Here is a 21,028-nt window from a genome sequence, read left to right as displayed (position 1 = left end):
AGCCAGCCTGTGGTGAGGTGCATCTAAGTTGTAAGGGCACTGAAAGTGTTAAGAATGCATTTTGCTTTTATTTCATTTGACCACATGTGACTGGTTGTGCTTTGACCTATAATCACTTAAAATTTATCTTTTGTAGTTAATAAATTTGTTTATTCTACTTGAAGCAGTGCATTTGGTTTGAAGTGTGTCAGAGACTCCCCTTGAGATAACAAGCCTGGAACATATCAATTTCTTTGTTAAATTGACGAACTCATATAAGCTTGCAGCGTCCAGTGGGCATAACTGGATGCTGCAAGACGGAGGTTCCTAAGGTGTCTGGTACTGGAGATATTGGCTAGTGCCATTCGGTTGCACAGTCCAAGCAGCAGCTGTCCAAAAGTGCTCACTCATGTAGCTGGGAGCAGCTTAGATGCTAGAGGCTGTGCATGAACATCCTGGGAGTGGGGGTTCTCACAGCAGAGCAGGGTAAGGCAGATCACTGGTCCAGATAACATCAGGGGAACATCACACTGTGTATTTCTTTTTAACAGGGGCTCAGTCAACTTGATATTAATTTGAACATTTGTACTGCATAGTTCTGATTGATTGCTGTTGAACTTGCTTGAATATGAGTAATTTTACCTGGTGTGCGGTATTCAGGATAGAGAAATATGGTCATCCTATTTATGAATACGTTGAACAGCACTGGTGCCAGTATAGACTCTTGGAGAACACCACTATTTACCTCTCTCCATTCTCACCATTTATTCCTACCCTTTGTTTCCTACCTTTTAACTGGAGTGCCTGGCAATGCTTTCAGGATCATCTAATGATCCTTAATTTAATGACAAGCCTTTTTTTATCTTAATCACTCTGCCTCTTTTATAAACAAAAAGACCGAGGAGTACTTGTGGCACCTTAGAAACTGTGGCAGGGTAGGGGTAAAAACCCCCTTTAAAGCCCTGCCAAAATGCTGGCTGCAGACTGCGCTCTGGCCCAGCTGCAAGCCCTAACGAGGGCTGGCTCAGAGGAACATACTGAGCTAAGTGGTGACAGCTGGGCTAGAGTAGGAGCGGGCTAGCCTGGGAGGAGACAGGAGGGCAGTATCTCTGTCTCCTTACCAACAAGGAAGCCTCAAGGGCCAGGATACTCTGGGGAGGGTCCGTGGGGCACTAACTGTTGGGGGATCTGTAAATAAAGACACTTGGGTGATCCAACAAAAGAAGGAGTGAACACTCTTTATTATACCAGCCAAAACACTGGGTGCAGGCCCAAAAGTGGGAGGGCCTGCATGGGACCCTGTGACAGAGACTAACAAATTTATTTGAGCATAAGCTTAAACCCACTTAATCTGATGAAGTGGGTTTTAGCCCACAAAAGCTTATGCTCAAATAAATTTGTTAGTGGGTTTTAGCCGACGAAAGCTTATGCTCAAATAAATTTGTTAGTGGGTTTTAGCCGACGAAAGCTTATGCTCAAATAAATTTGTTAGTCTCTAAGGTGCCACAAGTACTCCTGTTCTTTTTGCTGATACAGACTAACACAGCTACTAATGTGAAACCTGTTCATAAACAAACTCCCTGCCCCAAAGGCAGAAGCTGGGAGCAGCACAGAGCTCATCACATATCACACTCAAGCTGTGTTGTAGTTAAGAGCTCTGGCTGGGGTTAGGGTGTGTGCTGTGAGCAGACCTCAAATACAAAACTCGGGGAGGGGCTAAAGGCCCCTTTTCCCCCTAAAGGAGGCCTCTGGCTTGTTGGTTGGAAAAAGAAGTGAAATGAGATCAATGAGACTCGAGGGGGAAAGAAGAGAAGAAAATCAGGCAAATAGAGAGATACTGAATGGGGCAAACGTTTTCTGAAGACAATGATGGTAGGGAAAGAAACAATTTAAAAAAATAGATAAACTAGAAAGCAGAAATATAGACACTGATGTAGGAAAAGCTACCAAAGATATACAAACAAGGGAAAGGAAAAGTGCAGGGGAAAAGGAAACAGACCAAAAGCACAAGAAAATATGTGGGGTTGGCAGAATTCAACCTGGGAATTCAAATAAAAAATGTTTATTTTTGAGCAATTTTTAATTTTTATTGATTTAAAATTTTCACAGTTGTGCAAAATTTTGGGGGATCACACAATAATTAACAGTAGATACTGAGATTCAAAAAGAGAAAGCTTTATAACTAGTAAAATAACTTGTCAACTTCCCATATCAAGATATACAAAGTAAATATCCTTAACTCAATCTCTAGTAAGTTCTCAAGCAGCAGTACTTTATCTATATGTACATTTTGATTATTACTGATGGAAATGTTTTTTTCATCACTGTGTGTATGTACAGTGAAATTGATGTTTCCTGACATTTACCAATAAAATTCTAATCCTTTCAAGTCTAGAGATATAGCAAGTTAAATATTTATATTATTGCTAAGAATACACATACTACAAAAATGTTTTATGAAAACACAGATCCATAATCAGTTTGAAGTATATTTATGCATGCACACCTATAAGGCTTAATTATTGGCTTATGTTCAGCTTGTTGGCATTTCTCTCTCTGTCTGTAATTGCAATAGCTTCTGAACACTGCATCTGATCAATTGCAAAATTTCAGGGAATGTTCTATGCATCAGTGTGTACAACTCTGTTGACTTTGAAGAAAACTGAAAGAGGCAAAACGGGGAGGGCAGGCATATGAAGCTTCTGCCATCTGTTTAGCACAGCCACAGTTTCAGGCACCCCTGAAATTGTTTACAGATAAACAACTGCTTGAATGCACCTGTTAACACCTTCCAGCATAACAATATCTCTGTTCATCATCCAATAGAGTTTAGCATGTTGACACCTTGAATGACTTATCTCCCAGACAAATACTCATGGTAAGAGGAAATGTGGGACCTTCATACACAGAAGAGGTAACGGGGGCCACACAGAGCCCCTGGTATGGGGGGAGAAGGTGGGAAGAAACATAAAATCCCTTCTTTTGGATTCGGGAGAGGGAAATGGAGGGCACCAAAGGAATTGTGGGTGTGCACACTGAGCCACTAGCATACAGGCAAAAATGAGGGACCCTGGTAGGGGATGAGGGAAGAATGGGAGATGAAACAGAGCATCTCACATGGGGGAGCTGCAGGGAGTCCCTGAAATAGAGGGGGATGGGAGGGTTGTGGATGCAGCTTGTGGGGTGTGCAAGGAGCCCCTGGTTTGTGCAATAAGCTCAGCCTGCAGAAGTGACACATTGAGATCATCTAGTTTATTGTGTTATTTAAGTAATTATTTTGAGACATAGCAATGTAAATGTAGGTCATGGGATGAAGGTTATTGTTGGAGTTGACTCTTTGTCCCCTCCACCCTATAATTGACCTGAGTTTGTGATGGCTGCATTAGTCTCAAGGAGTGAAGCCATGTCTAAGTTGTGTATGATGTGTGCGATGAGCTGTATTTGTGTCCTATCTAGCAGCTGTTTAGGATTGTAGTGGAGTATGTTACAAATGTGTATCTTACAAACTTTGTTGCAAGATTAGCTAGACTGAACTGAGAAATCATGAAATCAAAAAGGAACTTGTGGAGTATTGTCATTAAGAATGTTTTAACCCAGAAGAATTCACATTTTCTAATGAAAAGCAGTTCTAAAGAGCATGTAAGTTGACATTCTAGTTTGGAGAAGCATTACTGAGAAATTGGCACCTGAGAGAGAGTTATAATTTGCAGGTTGAATCTAGAATGGAGGTGAAATTGAGCAGGACTCTGGTATTTGGGAACCTGGGAGGAATGTCAGAATATGTTCTTCTAATCTTTTTGTGAAGAGGAAGTATAAGGAAATCTAGAGCTAGTGAAATACATTTGAGAATGGAGATCTTAGGCTGTCAGGAGAGACATAGTGGGAAGAAAAGCAAGGGAGACAAAATTTGACAAACTGTGTTCTTATACAGGTGCCATCATAAGGTAAATAGCCCATTTAAATTGTAGTGGACAGTATCCTAGAGAAATGGAGCCTTACAGAAAAGAACATTAATAAATCATTTATATTTTTAAATTAAGTACAAACACTGTTTTACATTCACTGAGACAATACTTGGATTGGGAATTTCAGGACTGCAGTAACAATATGCAGACCTGTGAAGGGAAGGTTGAAGAGTAATCCTATATTACTCTTCAGCAACTGGTCATGCTGTCTGTTGTTTTAGTGTACAACAACATGCTCGATAGGCATATTGCACCTTTGTTTTAAAATTTCTGCTTCCATGAACCATGAATAAAATACTGCAGCCAATGTTTGTTTTGCAGAGAATGCATGCACATACAATTTAAACTACTTAGCACCGTGAGAAGACTTTATTTTTTAATTCAATTTTCTCTTTTCTCTTCCCAAAATCGAAAAGGGAAGGAACAGTCTTTTTTTTTTTAAAATGAGGAGTCCTTGTGGCACCTTAAAGACTAACAAATTTATTTGGGCATGAGCTTTCATGGGCTAAAACTCACTTAATCAGATGTATGAAGTAAAAACTAAAGGAGCAGGTATAAATACATGAAAGGGTGGGGATGCTTTACCAAGTGTTAGGTCTGTCTAATGAAATAAATCAATTAACATCAGGATACCAAGAGAGGAAAAATCTCTTTTGAAGTGGTAAGAGAGTGGCCTATTACAGACAGTTGACAAGAAGGTGCGAGTAACAGTTAGGGTGACCAGACTCCCGATATTTAGGTGTTTTGTTCCATGTCCCAACCGATCTTTGGTCGGGACGCAATTTGTCCCGATATTTCGCTCTGCCAGCAGCACTCGGCCTATTTTTTTTTTCCTCTGTCGATGGACACCACCCTCCTCTCCCCCCGCCCCATGTGCCGATATTTTCTCCCTCTCATCTGGTCATCCTAGTAACAGTAGGGAGAAATTAGTATTGGGGAAAATAAGTTTAGGTTTTGTAATGACCAACCATTCCCAGTCTTTATTCCAGTTCTGCAGCTTCACGTTGGAGTCTGTTTTTGAAGGTTTTTTTGTTGAAGAATTACCACTTTGAGGTCTGTTATTGAGTGACCCGAGAGTTTGAAGTGTTCTCCTACTGGTTTTTGAATGTTATGATTCCTGATGTCAGATTTGTGTCCATTTATTCTTTTGCGTAGAGACTGTCTGGTTTGGCCAAAGTACATGGCAGAGGGGCATTGCTGGCACATGATGGCATATGTCACATTAGTAGATGTGCAGGTGAACGAGCCCCAGATGGTGTGAAATTAATGGCACCCCCATCCTTCCATGTATTTATACTTGCTCCTGAATATTTTTACTTCATACATCTGATGAAGCGGGTTCTAGCCCACGAAAGCTTTATGCCCAAATAAATTTGTCCCTAAGGTGCCACAAGGACTCCTCGTTCTCTTGCTGATACAGATGAACACAGTTACCACTGAAACCAGTCTTTTCAAAGACACTGTGATCTGCATTGGAATTAAGCTGCTAACAAAACATCCAGTAATGTATCTGCTCCCCCGGTGGGGCTGATTTAATTACAAGTGTGTCCTTTTTTCTTTAAAACCGCTTCACTTAGGACTGCTTACAGAATATTGGTTGGTTGTTTTTTTCTGTAGAATGTTTCTGACCAAACTGATGGACCAATTATAGTATTCAGTGGTTGTTTGAGAATGTGGATATAGACTGAAGAGTGTTACCAAGCCTACTTTGGAAATGAAATATCTAGTTGGTGTAAAGGTCTTGCTTCAACAAGTTTATATTTGTATTATTATTGTAATTGTATTCCTTTCTAGAATAATGATTTTTAATTGTTTAAAAATATTGTCCTATATAAATCACATCTTGTGAGATGGAAGTGTTTCCAGGTTTGTCCTATTGAGGTATGATCAGAAGTCTGAAGCCACCTAGGAGTGAACAATTGATGAAATGTTATTAAGTTGGGTTTTTTGCTTAATATGAAACTCTTAATGACTTCCATTAAAAGCAAGTGAATTAGACCCTACATGTCACGCACATGCAAAATTCCTATGGATTGCAATGCAACTATTGGTGTGCAAATAGATTTTCAGCAAGTACCTGTGGGGGTTTTTTTAATTGTTTACTTCTTCCCTACAGATGGAAGACTGGGTTTACTGTCTCTCTCTTTTTTGTGCGGTGTTTTCTGCAAGAGTCCTTGGTTTTCCAGGTGGAAATATCAGTGTAGCTTGTAATTCTATGTTACCTAGTCATGGTAACTTTGTTTCACAAACTACCGCAGCACCTTACAGGATCTCCATATCCAACACTTCATTTGACCCAGGAAACAAGATCACAGGTAAATTAGAACTTTGAATAATTTTGAGTGTTTGGATGGGATTTAAATGAATGTAAATTTTTTAAAGAAATATCAAAGAGGCTCATTATTTCAGCTCACTGACTGTGGCCATTTCAGTGATATTACATTGTGCTGTGCAGAACCAGAATACCACTGTAGTTTTTACAATGGCTTGTGCTCTCCCCCAGTAGTCTAGCCTTCAGAATTCCAACAGCATAAGACAAGACTGAGTCCTGTTCACAGTGGAACAACCTCCTGCAAGCTTCTAGTTAATCTCTGATTTAGCCATGTGTCCTTTTTTATTGCTTTTGATTTTAGATAGGTTTAAAATGTGCCTTTCATGGTCTTTAGGTGTATTTACATAACTAAAGTAATGTAGCTCTCTCTTGGCCCTTATATATAGTTATTTATATTTGTAGGTCACAAAATTACAAACATTCTGTTTGCAGGAAATCTGCTATTGTATGTAACTGATAATACAGAATTAAGGAGTCCAATCCTCAGTCTTCAATTCTTATTTCCATCATTATCAAGGTTCATATGTTCAGAATGCAATACACATTTTCACAAACAATACACAATTCAGCTAGAATCAAACCATCTGTCTGTCTGGTAAGAGTTGTGGAAGCAAGCCATACTATTTCTTAGAAAGGTGATATGAAGCTATACGTTGCTATAAGTGGTTATTACTTTCACTCTCTTATGTTGTATGCATTGTTGTTGTAGCCATGTCAGCCCCAGGATATTAGAGAGACGAGGTTGGTGAGGGAATATCTTTGGATCAATTTCCGTTAGTGAGAGAGACACGCTTTTGAGTTTACACAGAGCTCTTCTTCAGGTCATCATCATTATTAGACAATGACATGAAAGAGAGTGAGTGACAAGTAGCTAATATTTAAATTGACTATTTTAAGTAACTTCCCTATCTTTTTCCCTCAGTGACTCTACAAGGAATTGACAATTCCACTTTTAAAGGATTTTTACTGCAGGCCCGAGCAGTTAGTGGAGATGGTATTGTTGGTACTTTTCAAATCATAGATCCAAACACACAAGGTCTTTTGTGTAACCAAGTTCAGGTATGTGGTCCCATTTTAAACTAGTTTGTTGAACTCATAAGTTATTTTCCTTGCATTGTGTAAAAGACATGAAAATATTTTCTTTTTGCATTAGAGGTGACACTAAATGTGATCTGGAGGCAGCTTCATGTTTTCTAAGAAGTGTTTAATTGTGCCCTCTCATTTCCAGGGTGATTGAAATTATCTTTGCTGCTGGTGATGACTGCGAAGATAGGGTGACCAGATGACCTGGTTTTATAGGGACAGTCCTGATTTTGGGGTCTTTTTCTTATATAGGCTCCTTGCTTGCTGTCTGGTCACCCTATGGGAAGAACGCCGCACGGTTCAAAGGGAATAGTTGGCTCAGAATGAAAGGATGAGTGGAAGCTCTAAAAGTCAGCCAGCTTGAACTAGTTAATATCCTGGATCACTGCTTCAATGAGAGGAGGGCCTCATGATATTTTAGGGGGGAAAGTGCATTACTTTCTTTCATTTGAGCATTCACCAGGGTTTTTAATTGCAGAATTCGTCAATGAGTCACACAAATCGCAACAGCAAGCAAAATGTAACAGCAATTTGGGTAGCACCATCAGGCACAGGAAATGTACAATTCAGGTACATTTTTTATTCCTAATATACTAACATTTCATAAAGACATTAATTTGCATAAGGAATAAAATCTGTTACATTTTGCAAAGGACTTACCCTTAGCAATATTGTACTGACAGTGATTTGAGATTTGCCCATCATTTTTAGTACCTCCTGGCCTTTGTTTCATTTCTAATACTTTTAAGATATGCTGTCAAGATGACGTTTCATTTTTTAGTTTTGTCTTATCATAAATAGTTACTGAACAATGTTTTCCCAAACAATGGACACCCTTAAAATTAAATCCCACTTCCATCTCTGAAGGTAAATGCCTCTATCTATTTGAAAAAGTCAGTATTGATTACTGCCAGCAAGATGTCTATCATATATCTAGAAACATTACTGGTGCCTTATCAGAACATTTCCCCAAATAATGCTTCAAAACGATGTGTGTGGTATTTATTTTGTTTTGTTTCCAGAGCAACTGTTGTTCAGAATGTGAGTGTTTTCTGGGCTGATGTCAGAAGTCAAACTCTTGTGTCTTCCAGCTCCTCTGACTCAGTAAGTTGTTTCATTTTGACATGATTGTGAATATATTGTTTCACAAATATACATAACAGTGAATCATATGAATGAATTTGGGGCAATTTTTCCAGGAAACTTTTGATGAGCAGTTTTATTAGAGCTAAACTCCTTCAATGATTATTATGTTTTCTAATCAAATACTGTAAACTAAATTTAAACGTAGATGTTTAATTTGCTTTTAGTCCATTTTAAATACCTTTATGATAGTGATGGTAGTTTTGCTTGATTGTAAATATAACTATTATAGCAGTTGCCTCTTGGGCAAAATCTGCAATTGTCGGTCTTAATGTAAGAGAGGCCGAGAAGGGGAATAGCAAAGATGATGTAGGCCAGGACTGAGGTGATTTGATAGAGCTACATGGGGAAAGATTGTATAGCCTCTGTCTGAACCAGACCTATTTCAAACCAATTAAATTAGCTTTTCATGTACAGAAACCCTCCTGTCTGCACCCATGGCATTCCCTCAGATTTCCGTCGCTGTCACAGTCCACCTGCCTAGGATTGGCACTGATGGTGTTTCCAGGGAAAGTACCTTGGAGGGTCTATTCTTTAAACTGCTGCCTTAATACTCAGAGCTGATGTGCGGAACCTCCAGTCCATTTCTACCAATGCCATCCATTCAATACAGAACTAGATTAGTGGGCCCTGCTAAAGGCTCTTCTGTCTCTGCTCTATCTCTAATCCTCAGAAGGCAATCAAACATACAGGACCTAGTGTGACCATATAGTCACACCATCTGAATTGTAAAGCTTCAAGTTATCTGTCTCCATTGCTTTTTTTTTTTTTTTTAGTGCAGCATGTCCTGGGTAATTCTGAAGGTAGGGGGTTGCATCTCACCATTGATATGTGGACCGGTGTTCAGGCAACTGATTACGTTAGCAGAAGCAGCAGCAGCACAGGCAACAGGTATGCCCTCAGTCAGCAGCATACCTCACTATAAGGAGGTGATTTTGAACAGCCGCACACTTGCAGGGACATGGAGAACCTGTGTGCTCTCTCAGAGGAGTGGCTAAGGCCCCTGGCTCTCTCTGCTGAGGTTGTGGCAGCAAACAGTGAATTAAATATCACAAAGGCAGTGCATAATTGTGGTTTCCAGCATGTTCCTTGCCTTGCTTTCTGCCTCAGTCTGGTATGTAAGGGAAGTTCTGAAAGGGGATGCCCAGTCCAGGCATTGCTCTCAACAACCAGGAAGATCTGCAGCCACATCTGCCGATTCTGGGAAGTGTGACACAACCTTACACAGCCACAGGCTCACTCTTTCTGCCAGGCCACCAGATGAAGCAGGAGATGGTGACCAGATGGAACTCCATCTTTTACATGCTGGAATGTCTCTATGGGCCGAGAGAAAAGCCGTGCTAAAAGTGGGGACTCATCACAATCTGGGAGCAGCAGTTTCGGTAAGACAGTGCTTCAAGTGGCCTGGCTTAATTTGTATTTACCTATTTATTTTTGGCCGAGGGACTGACCCCTGGTGACCTCCCCCAACTTTTAAGCACTGAGAAGCTGTGCAAGTGTTGTACATCCATGGGCCCACACAAGCAGAGACAGACACCAGCCTCCACTTGTCACCCTTCCGCTGACTGCTGTAGAAGCTAATCAACATCCAATGGCATTTTGGTGAGGCTATAAAGCTGGTCAGAGAGAGTGATGTGGGAATCAGCCAGGAAATTCCATTGCTGTGCCTGCCGGAGAGAGAACTGACACATGGAGACCCTCTTCCATCAACAGAGCGAAAGCACTGGGGAGTCGTGCTGTCTGCTCTTCTGGGTAATTGCCATCTCCAAGCCATCAAGGAGAAGAAGCACTATTTGATGGCAACGTGTCTCAACCCCTGATTGAAAGCACCATGGCTTCCTTCATCTCAGATAACCGTGTTGCCGGCTCAAAGGGCCCGAGGCAACAGCGGGGGTTCGTTGCCCGGTGTGCGTCGCACTAATTAACACACCAGGGTGGAGAAGCAAACCACGTTTATTTGAGCCCAAATAAGGTGCCAGGGAGAAAAAGCATTCTCAAATCCTGCACACCCGCGCGCAGGCGGGGTCCCAGCATTTATACCCCCCTTGTTTGTGTAAGCCTTTTGTTTGGTTTTCCCCCTCACCCCTCCCTTCCCAACAGCAGTTACTTTAAACATTACATCTCAGCGTGTTAGAAAAGTTCCCATTCGCATGCTTATCTTTGGCCTTGTCGGCCCAGGCGCATGTAGACTTTTCTCCCCCCTCTCCCCCTCCTCCCCGCCGCTTTTGCTGTTTTAAACTCCTGCATCTGCAAGCTGAGACAGCTGACAGTTACACATTTTGCTTGCTGTCTGTTAGCATCTTAGGCTGGTTAAAGTTCACAGCATGGAAGACCTTTGGTTCACTCAGGCCTTCAGTCACAACTTTGGTTTATTTAGGCCCAGTGACACCAACAACAGGGTTGCTGAGGCAGCCATAACTTACTTTAAAAATCACCTGGGAAGCATGGTGGCTGAAGTCATTGCTTGTGGCTCTCCAAAACATAGGCCACAGTGTCATCCCCACCAGAAGGCTCAGACACGCTTCACTGCTGGCAGTTGAAGAGGGATGTGCGACCAGCATTGCATAAGCTGTCTGTCGCCCACCTCTCCTATCCACCAATATGCCGGCATTTGGAGCACCTCTTTAGTGCACCGGGCAGTATAGTCTCTGACAAGTACACGACTCTCCACAGGCAATGAGGAGAGACTATCATTCATCTAAGTGAATAGAAATTGACTTCCCCAGAAGCACATCCAAGTGAATAGAAACTGGCTTCCCCAGAAGCACATCCTGATGGGAAGACCCTGGGGCCACAACAGGAGAAGAGGAGGACACTGCTGAGAACCCAACCCAGACCCTTCCTTTGTGAAATGTTGCAAGTGGAGGGACTTAACTCAGTGTCCATGTTGGAACTCACAAATGGGCACATGATAACAACACAGTCAGACACCAGTCCTGGTACCATCATGTGGAATGTCATTTATTTTACACCCTGCACCCTCACAGAGAAAGAGAGGGAACAGCCTGCTAGCTGTATGTGTATAGGAATGAGAGACAGTTTGTATCAAGAGTCTTGGGGGAAGTGTACTTGTAGAGCACCTGCTGTCAGTGGTGCTGGAACAGTTTTTGGAGTAGGGGTGCTGAGCTGCACCCCTCTTACACCTGTCTGCACCCCTCACCACCCCCTAGAACTGGGGCCGGGAGCGGAGACGTGGATAGGGATAAGGTGGCAGAGGCTGGAGCCACAGCTGGGGGAGGGGAGGTGGAGCCCCGGGCATGGGGCCCGTGGCTGGGACCCTGGAGCCAGCAGCGGAGCCCTCGAGTGTAGGACCAGCATCTGAGTGGGATCCCGGGGCCTGCAGCCAAACGGGATCCAAGGCCAGCTGTGGAGTGCCCGGGCAGCAGCGGGGCCAGTGACTGGGACCCTGGGTGGCAGGGGTGCACAGACAGTGTCAGGGGCTCAGGGCCAGTAGCCGGGACACTGGGCGCAAAGCCTAGGGGTGTTGCAGCACCCCTACTTCCCGCACCTATGCCTGCTGTACCTCTCTGATCATCTCCTCCTTTGTTATATATTTTATGGGCAATTTAAAAAAGACCTTTTTGGGGGGTTGGGATAGTGTGTGAGCAAACGCTCCTTTTCCTCCACTTTACATTATTTAAAAAAAAGTGAATGTGAAAACCTCACATGGGTGGGGTCCCACTAGATTAGGTTTGTTAATTAGTCAGTGAGTGCCTGTCATAGAACAAGTCAGCACATTTTTTTTAAATTTCTCTCACATCTGGTCTGGCACTGGTTTCAGGGTAGAAACCCCAGAGTAGGTGGGTGGAGTGTACTGGGAGGATTTGGGATCACCTGTACGAGCCCATGATCAATAGTGGAATTTATGGTTGAAATTTCCCATTTGTTGTTTTAGAAATTAGTTTCCTAAACAAAACAAAAGTGTGTTTAAAATGACAGGTTGGCTCTAGAACAGTTTCATTAAGTTGTTTTGGGGGCATAATGAAGGAGTGATGAGCAGGGATTGGGAACACCTGCCCTCACGGGCCAAAGCAGGAGGAAAAGACTCTACGAAAAGTGTAGCAGTTGTTGGTGTGAGTAATATCACACACACAATGCAAGTGAGTACTGTATGCAGTCAGGAGTCAGCAGCAGCATCACACAGTGTTAAGGAGCAGAAAGGAGGCCCCTGCAGGATGCTAAATGAGCCATGTGGCAGCAGTGTTGTTTATACATGGAAGCCACACAGAGCTGTAATGTGTGTGGCTAAGAGCCATCTTCATACTCTAGTAATGGAGGGCAATTATGTTGGAGATGGTGTTCTAGGCCCAGTGTTGCCAACTCTCATGATTTTGTCATAAGTCTCATGATAATTATTTTCTTTAAAGCCCCAGCTCTGATGATTTCAGCCTTCATTCTTAAAGAAAAAGTAAGCTTCTAGCTCTTTTGGCTAGGGAGAAATGTGATCCCAGTGCACTCTAAAGACTCAAAAAGGAGAAGAAAAATAAAAAGAACTCCAAATCTATCATTTTTATCTAATCTTGTGATTTTAAAGCCAATTTTTGATGAGCCTGACTCATGATTTTTGAACATTTGGGATTGGCAATACTGTAGGCCCTAAAGAACAACAGACAAACAGAACTAACATGAATATTCACATTACCATTTAACAACTTTTTATGTTTCTACTTTTTAAAATAAGAAATAAAAATTAAGGAAGGGAGGCAGGGAACCATCTCTCCTGGAACCATTAGCCTTCCTCCTTTAAAGGAGGACTAGAACCATCCCCCTCTACCAGGGCAGGGGGTAGATGGGTTCCAGAGGATGGAGCCTGGCTTAGCAGCTGGTCTGTAGGCTCTGCCTTCTATTTCAGGAACCCCTTCCATCCTGCAGGTGTTGGGCATGGAGGTGCTCTTGAGCCTCCATTGCTCTTTGGCAGGCTGTGACAGCCTGCTTCTGACCCATATCTGCCCCTTGCCAAGACTGAAATCTATAGCATAAACTAAAAGGTGTATCAAAACCACTTCTAATGTGTTAAAACAAATAATTATTAGACAAGAATTTATGGGTTACGGATAGAATGTAGGAATTTGTGAAGGAGCAATCATTTCCCATCAGACATGTCCCGAGGTAGCAGTTAGGGGAACATCCTGTAGATGCAGGACAGCTGCAAATATCCAATAAACAGTTGCAGACCAACTGGCAGCATCTCTGAACAGGGTGTGGTGGGGCGGCTGGTGCCATGGTTACCTCTATAAAATGCCACAGAGGCCCCATGACGAAGACATCAAGGCAAATGAAGACTGCCTGAAAACAAGTCTTGCTGGGGCAAGTGGAGTTCGGTAGGCAGCTCACCTAGGAGCAGGGAAACTCCAGTTTCAAACCAAGGGTGTCAGGCTTGAAAAGCCAACCTGGAAAGCTTGTCCAACGTCAACCCTGAATGATGAAGTGGCAAGGAAAAAGAGAATAAAAAAGAGGAAAATGTTCCAAACAGCTGCAGAGTTGCAGGCAATCCAAAAGCCAGCATCTCCCCAGAGTTACAACAACAAAATATCTGAGATACACAGTTACTCCCTGTTCTAAGCATAGGAAGATATAGTTGTGTGATGGATTCAGCACAGAGACTCCCTTGGGACTGTCACATGTCGTGCTGAAGTTACCTCTGAGCTTGTTTCCCCTGCCAGCTTGGGATTCCGGAAACCTGGTCCAATAAGCTTCTTTCACAGACTAGACCCCTTCCTAGTCTGGGCCCAATCCTTTCCCCAGTGCAGGCCTTGTTAGTTCCAGCTCAGGTGGTCACTAGGGGGTTTCTCATGACTGGCAGCCCCCCTTGTTCTGCTCTACCCCCTTTTATAGCTTTGGCCCAAGGCGGGAACCCTTTGTTTCTCTGGATCCCTGCCCCTCCTTCTAAATGGAACAGGACCAGGTTTAAGATGGTTTCCAGTATCCTGTGACCTGTGAGATCTCGTTCTTCCAGGGCTGGCCCCCACATACCCAGGGAGGTTTGCAAGTAAACAGAGCCATTTACAACCAGTTTTCCTAGTCAATGGGAGCTATCAAGCTTCCAAACCACCATTAATGGCCCACACTTTACATAATTACAATAGAACTTCAGAGTTATACTTCATATTTCTAGCTTCAGATACAAGAATGATAATACCTACCAATAGGATGAACACACTCGGTAGATTATAAGCTTTGTAATGATACCTTACAAGATACCTTTTGCATAAAGCATATTCCAGTTACATTATATTCACACTCATAAGTATATTTCCATAAAACATATGGACCTTGTCCAGTAGATATGGTCACGCCAACCCTGAATAAAGAAGTATCAAGGAAGAAGAGGAGGATAAAAAAGAGGAAAATGTTCCAAACAGCTGCAGAGTTGCTGGCAATTCAGAAGCCAGCATCTCTCCAGAGTTACAATAACAAATTATTTGAGATACACAGTTACTCCCTATTCTAAGCATAGGGAGATATGTTAGGCCTGGTCTACACTACGGGGGGGGGGGGGGTCAAACTAAGGTACGCGACTTCAGCTACGCGAATAGCATAGCTGAAGTCGAACTACCTTAGTTCGAATTTCCTACCTGTCCAAACACCGCGGGATCGAACTCCGCGGCTCCCCCGTCGACTCCGCCACCACCGTTCATGGTGGTGGAGTTCCGGAGTCGACGGGAGCGCGTTCGGAGTTCGAACTATCACATCTAGATTAGACGCGATAATTCGAACTCCAAGAAGTCGAACTCTCCGCGTCGACCCGGTGGGTAAGTATGGACCTACCCTAAGTATTTAATGTTCTTTAAAGTGGCAACAGTTCTACATATAGATCCATCTATTTTCTTTCTCCTAACAGCTGAAGAGTTGAAAGTGAGGTTTTGGTTTGGTAAATAGGAGACTGTAGCTTCATTTAGATAATATTGCCTAATTTATATTGGTAAATTAATTTACAATCTAATAGTTTTTCATGTTGTTGTAAATTACAGACCTCTGGACGTGAAGGCTGTGGAACACAGAAGTTTTGTTTCATCAGTCCCACTGGGTGTAATCTGGATGATCCAAATTGTTATTTCATGTCTTCTGAGTCACTAGGTGATGACGCTTTTAAATTTGAAATGAGCGGCCTTTCTGATGGATATATAGCCATTGGGTTTTCTGATGATACACAAATGGTAAGATACTATCACTGAATAAACTATTGGAACAAGAACAAAGTTCTGTTTTGCAGACTGCGGAAACTTGACAACAAACTATTTAGTGATTACAGTGGAGAGAAAGGGGAGACCTGTAGAGCAGGAGAGTTCCACTATGTTTAGCAAAGCTAGTAAGAGTGTTGATTATTCACAGATTTCAAGGCCAAAATGGACCTACCTGATCATCTCTTCCGACTTCCTGTATAACACAGGCCATAGAACTTCCTTAAATTAATTCCTAGAGCATATCATTTAGAAAAACATTCCATCTTGATTTAAAAGATGTCAATGATGAAGGATCTGCCATGACACTTGGTAAATTGTTCCAGTGGTTAATTAACCTAAAATTTACACTTTATTTCCAGTCTTCAACTTCCAGCCATTGGATTGTGTCAGACTGATTAGACCTATAATTACTGGGGTATACTACTTATACTTTTTAAATATTGGCACAACATCAGCTTTCTTCCAGTCTTCTGGAACTTCCCAGTGACTTATTGAAAATCAACATTAATGGTCCAGCAAGGTTCTCAGCCATCTCTTTTTTTAAAACTCTTGGGTGCAAATTATCTGGGCATGCTGATTTTAAAATGTATAACTTTAGTAGCTGCTGTTAGCATCCTCAATGGAATGGAAAGAGTGTTATTGTTATCATCATCATCAATAATCATCATCATCATCTAATATAACTGCATCCTCTATTCTTTCCCCAAATACAGAACAGAAATGCTTATTGAATACTTCTGTCTTTTCTGCATTATTAATTATTCTACCATTTCCATCTAGCAATGGAAAAATATCGTTAGGATTCTTTTTGTTCCTAATTCACTTACAAAACACCTTATTATCCTTAACTCTAATGGCTACATATTTCTTTGTGTCCCTTTGTTTCTCTTTTCAGTGTTGTGTAATTCCTTGCTTCTGATTTATATTCATTACTATCAACTTCTCCTTTCTTCCATTTGTTTTAGATCTTATAGCTGCCTTCACTTCCCCTCTAACCCAGATAATTCCTAATTATCATTTACCTTTTTCTGATAACATTCTTCCTCCTAGCTGATTTGGCCCATAATTGCTTTCAACTTTGTGAAACTGGCCTTTTTAAAGTACCAAGTATATATATTATTGGTCTGTACTTTATTCTTTTTTCACGTTATTAATGTGATCAACTTATGATCATTTGTACCTATGATACCATTAATTTTTAATTCTGTGATCAGTTCCGCTTTATGTGTCATTATAAGGTCTAGTATAGAATTCCCCCATGTTGGATGCATCACTTTTTTTGAGTTAGGAAATTGTCATCTATAATATTTCAAAATTCTAAGAAATCATGAAGCACCATAGCACATTACCTGAATAACAAACACTGTTATAATATTACAGTTCTGTGCAACCCAGATTCAAATTCCAGTTAATTGGCATTGTTTGTGAGATTTCATTTTTCTTGATATTTTTTCTATCACCCGATTCAGCACTTACACTCTGAAGTCAATTTGAATGGGGTGTCAGTCTGAGTCAATACAGAATTTGGCCTTTAAACATAACTCATATTTTACCATTAGGGAACTTGATTACCATTGTGCTTGTTGTGTTTTGATGTAGCACTACATCCTTTAAGTGATACATCCCAGTAATCTTTTTTTTTTCTTTTTTTGTTAAAGTATGGTGTTATGGACATCTGCAACTCAAACAGCTGCAGGACAAGATTTTCAAAAATAGAAGTCTAAAGCTACGCACCTAAATAAGACTCCAGTTTAGCAAAGCACTTAAGTTAACATGCTCAAGTGTTTTGCTGAATCATGTTCTGAGTAGACAAATTTTCAGAAGTTCTGAGCTGCCTCCCATTGAATTCATTGAGTGCTTGGCCATTTATACAAGTACCAACATATGGATTTAGTAACCTAACTTTAAGCTCTCATGGTGTTAAATCTGGCCTTGATCAATAAATTGCCTTTTTAACACAGACGTGTGAAAAGTGGTGGAAAAAAAATATAAAAACATCTTGTAAGCATTTTTTTCCCCAAAATGAAAAGTTGATGATATAGTTCCTCCAGGTACACTGACTTACTTTAGTTACAGAGATCTTTTAAAGCATAGGTGCCTTAGATTGGAAAGAAAGGTTATTTGTAAAAGGAGATCATTGTTGCAGTGGCTTCTTTAGAGCTATGGTGGAAAAATGGTTTGTGTGATGAGAGTGGCACATGCTATACGCATGCTCTAACTATTGCTCCTTTGCAAGAAACTGAATGGAAGATTATATTTAAGGTGCAAAGTTACTGGACAATATGCCAATTGTCTCTAATGTAGCAGTACCCTCAAATATCAGTTGGGTTTTGATTTTATTACTATAATGCTGCTCAGTTCCATAGTCTTGGTGCACCTGAAACTCCAGTCAAAGTTTGTGTGAGATTTCCCTTTGTAAGATCTGCATGCAGCTTTACTCAATCACCACTGACATGGGCAAATCTGTGCTTTTCCAGGGGAATGACGACATTTATATCTGTGGTAAGAATGCAACAGGACAAATAGAAGTTCAACGTGCCTTTTCAACTGGACGAACTAGACCCGACATTTTGCCTCTGGTAATTTAATTCCAGATTATGTTGTATGTATGTGTAGAATAACACTGTTTCGTATTTTTTACTGTTGCATGCTTTTTATTCCAGAGTTGTTGCTGAGCTACAGTATCAGTGCTGAATTCCAGACAGGATGATAAGATTACCAAACTGTGAACTATTGTATCAAAAGCTAGCAGTATAACTTTGCTCTGAACAGAGTTTATCCCTTAAAATTGATTTGGACCATCTACATATTTTCATCCATATTAGCTTTTCTCCTGACTCTGCTCTGAGTTGGTATTAGCAAAGACTAATAGCTAGACAGAGACCAAGACAGACAGGAGAGAAAAAAGGTGGATCAGCCATCGATTTATGCAGTAAAACTTAAATCAAGTAATATGCTGCTAAACATTTAACCAATCAAAAATGTAAGCCTAGTGTCAAAGTTAGACTCAGGACTCATAGTTTGTCAGACCACTCTGTTTTATTAGCACAGCGCTCTGCTAATAACACCCAGATAATGTGAGCACCATGCAAGACACAAACTATCTTATTTATACAGATAAAAGGGTGAGAACGTAACAAGATAACAAAGGAAGCAGAATCAGATAAGTTTACCTGGGCTAGGCATGCATATCTTATTTCCTTACTAACTATTACCGATCTTCTGTTAATGTTTTGCCATTAGCACCATTGTTTATGCCTAATGTTTCTTTTCCTGGCACCTGTATTTCAACATTTCTTATTTCTGCTTAAAGGTACATACAACATTTCTTTAATCCATTCTTATTTTTCCAATATAATTCATTCTACTTTCACAATCCCTCCTTTTGGTCAAGCTCACGCCATGACCAACATTTTACTGGGTTCCACATATTAACCGTTCTTTATCTCTTTGTTCATCAGCAATATTCAAAATCATCATATTAGCACTCTGTTTTGGGGCAGTCACCTGGGTGGCATGCCTTACACAATTTTGGATACAACAGGAGACTAACTGAAAACATACAAAAATTATTAGGATTCCAAACAGGATAGTCAGGGCTCCCTGAAACAACCAGTTTCCTATGCCAGAGAAATTGAACAGATTACTTAGCCACTTCCATAAAGAACTCGGCTCTTCATGGGGAAGATATGCGATTTGTTCTAAGTGGCTAGCGCGATCTATTATCTCATTGGTATCGTCAGGTATAAACACACAACATTGTTTTCCAATGAGAGCACAGGTCCCTCCTTTGGCCGCCAGCACTATGTACAATGCCTGACGGTTTTGGAGGGCCACCTGTCGGATCGCCCCTGTTTCTTTGGCCAGAGCTCTTAAACTTTCTCCAGTTTTATTTGCCATTATTTTAACTACTGCTTGTAACCTCAGGAGCCTTTTTGCCTGGTGTATTATTCCCCCAAGTGGAATAAAGGAACTGCCAATAGTCTCTTTCCAGGTGTAATTGCTGTTCCATATTGTGTTAAACGGACGAGGTCCTCCAGTGAGGTCTGAGGAATTGAGTGGGATAGCCAGGACAGGAACACCAGTTTGAGAGTGGGTTGGGCTGCAGACCCAGCATTTAGAAATATTAAGGGTCTGAGCTATCCACACTTGCTGCTGGATAAAAGAATTGTCATTGTGGACTCCCCAGATCTTAAGACACCAGCAGCCGAGGAACAGGCACCACCAGAGGCGCATGTTGGAGGCAGGGCCCTTCTGGTTCTGACAACCTCCACTGAGGAAACTGCAGTCACGGTTTTACGTCCGCCAGGCAGCAGGCGCTAGGCTCACTACTGCTTCTTCTTGGGCCTTGCTTTAGGTCGTCGTCTGCTTCTGGCAACCCTTACGAGAACGTAGATTGTAAGGTATTGCAGGCTGTTCCTCTACGTCTTCTTCTGGAGTCAAAATTGACTCTGCATGGTCCTGAGGTGGTGATTGGTTTGCTGGGAGTGATGCAGTCTTACACTGCGAAGCATGTATCCACTCTGCGTTGCCAGACAGTTTAACAGCCGTCTGGGTAGTAAGCAGTACCTGATGATTCTTTGATGCTCTTTAAGTCTTTTTGCTTCTTTCCTTGACTCTGGCTATAACAATGGCCTTCACACCTTATCTTTTCCTGATGCATACATTTCTCATTCACACAGATTGAGAATACAATCAGTAGTATTTTATATTGAGCAAAAAGGCATTGCAAATTAAACCTTGCTAAGTTTTACAGTTAATAACCAAGACAATTTATATTGAGACCCAGGCCTTCAATGTTTCTCTAATTTACTTAACATAGACACAATAGAGAATCCTGTCTATTACTACCTAAATCTTAAAACAAAGAGTTAGAGAGGGCCCAATTTGTAATGCATATGGGAAAACAGAATCTTATAGTCCCAGAGGGTCATTTCTTTCTGCTATTTAAAAAGCGTGGCTAGCAGGATGAAATCAAATTGTACATTAATTCTTATGGGACATTATAAAATCCTTCTCCTACATATCCCCCTTTTGACACTAAGATTATTAATCGCCAGTGTCACTTCTTATTTAGTCCACATAATAGAAAATACTGAGAGGTGATTTGGGCCTGTGGCTTTAGCTTTGCATACATTTGTTTTATCCATCAGCACATTCCAGGGGTTCATGCCTGCACTTACTGCTTTTCTTACTCCTGACACTATGCAGGGGCGGCTCTACCTTTTTGGCCGCCTCAAGCAGTCATGTGCGGGAGGCGCCCCGGAGCCGCGGGAGCAGCGGACCTCCCGCGGGCATGACTGCAGAGGGTCCGCTGGTCGCGCGACTCGGCTGGACCTCCC

General features: G+C 41.6%; 1 protein-coding gene across 1 annotated transcript in view; it reads left to right on the top strand.

Moving 5' to 3' along the window:
- Positions 1 to 21,028, top strand: part of LOC120370682 (putative ferric-chelate reductase 1) — a 42,411-nt gene continuing 21,383 nt past the window's right edge. The window contains exons 1-7 of the mRNA XM_039485730.1: positions 1 to 12; positions 6,061 to 6,259; positions 7,199 to 7,335; positions 7,838 to 7,929; positions 8,382 to 8,463; positions 15,474 to 15,659; positions 18,164 to 18,265. Of these exons, the coding sequence (XP_039341664.1) occupies positions 6,061 to 6,259; positions 7,199 to 7,335; positions 7,838 to 7,929; positions 8,382 to 8,463; positions 15,474 to 15,659; positions 18,164 to 18,265 (798 nt within the window). The 5' untranslated portion in view covers positions 1 to 12. The remainder of the gene's footprint in view (positions 13 to 6,060; positions 6,260 to 7,198; positions 7,336 to 7,837; positions 7,930 to 8,381; positions 8,464 to 15,473; positions 15,660 to 18,163; positions 18,266 to 21,028) is intronic.

Source organism: Mauremys reevesii, linkage group 8, assembly GCF_016161935.1.
Source record: "Mauremys reevesii isolate NIE-2019 linkage group 8, ASM1616193v1, whole genome shotgun sequence".
Lineage (NCBI taxonomy): Eukaryota > Metazoa > Chordata > Testudines > Geoemydidae > Mauremys > Mauremys reevesii.
This window is presented reverse-complemented; position numbering and strand designations above follow the sequence as displayed.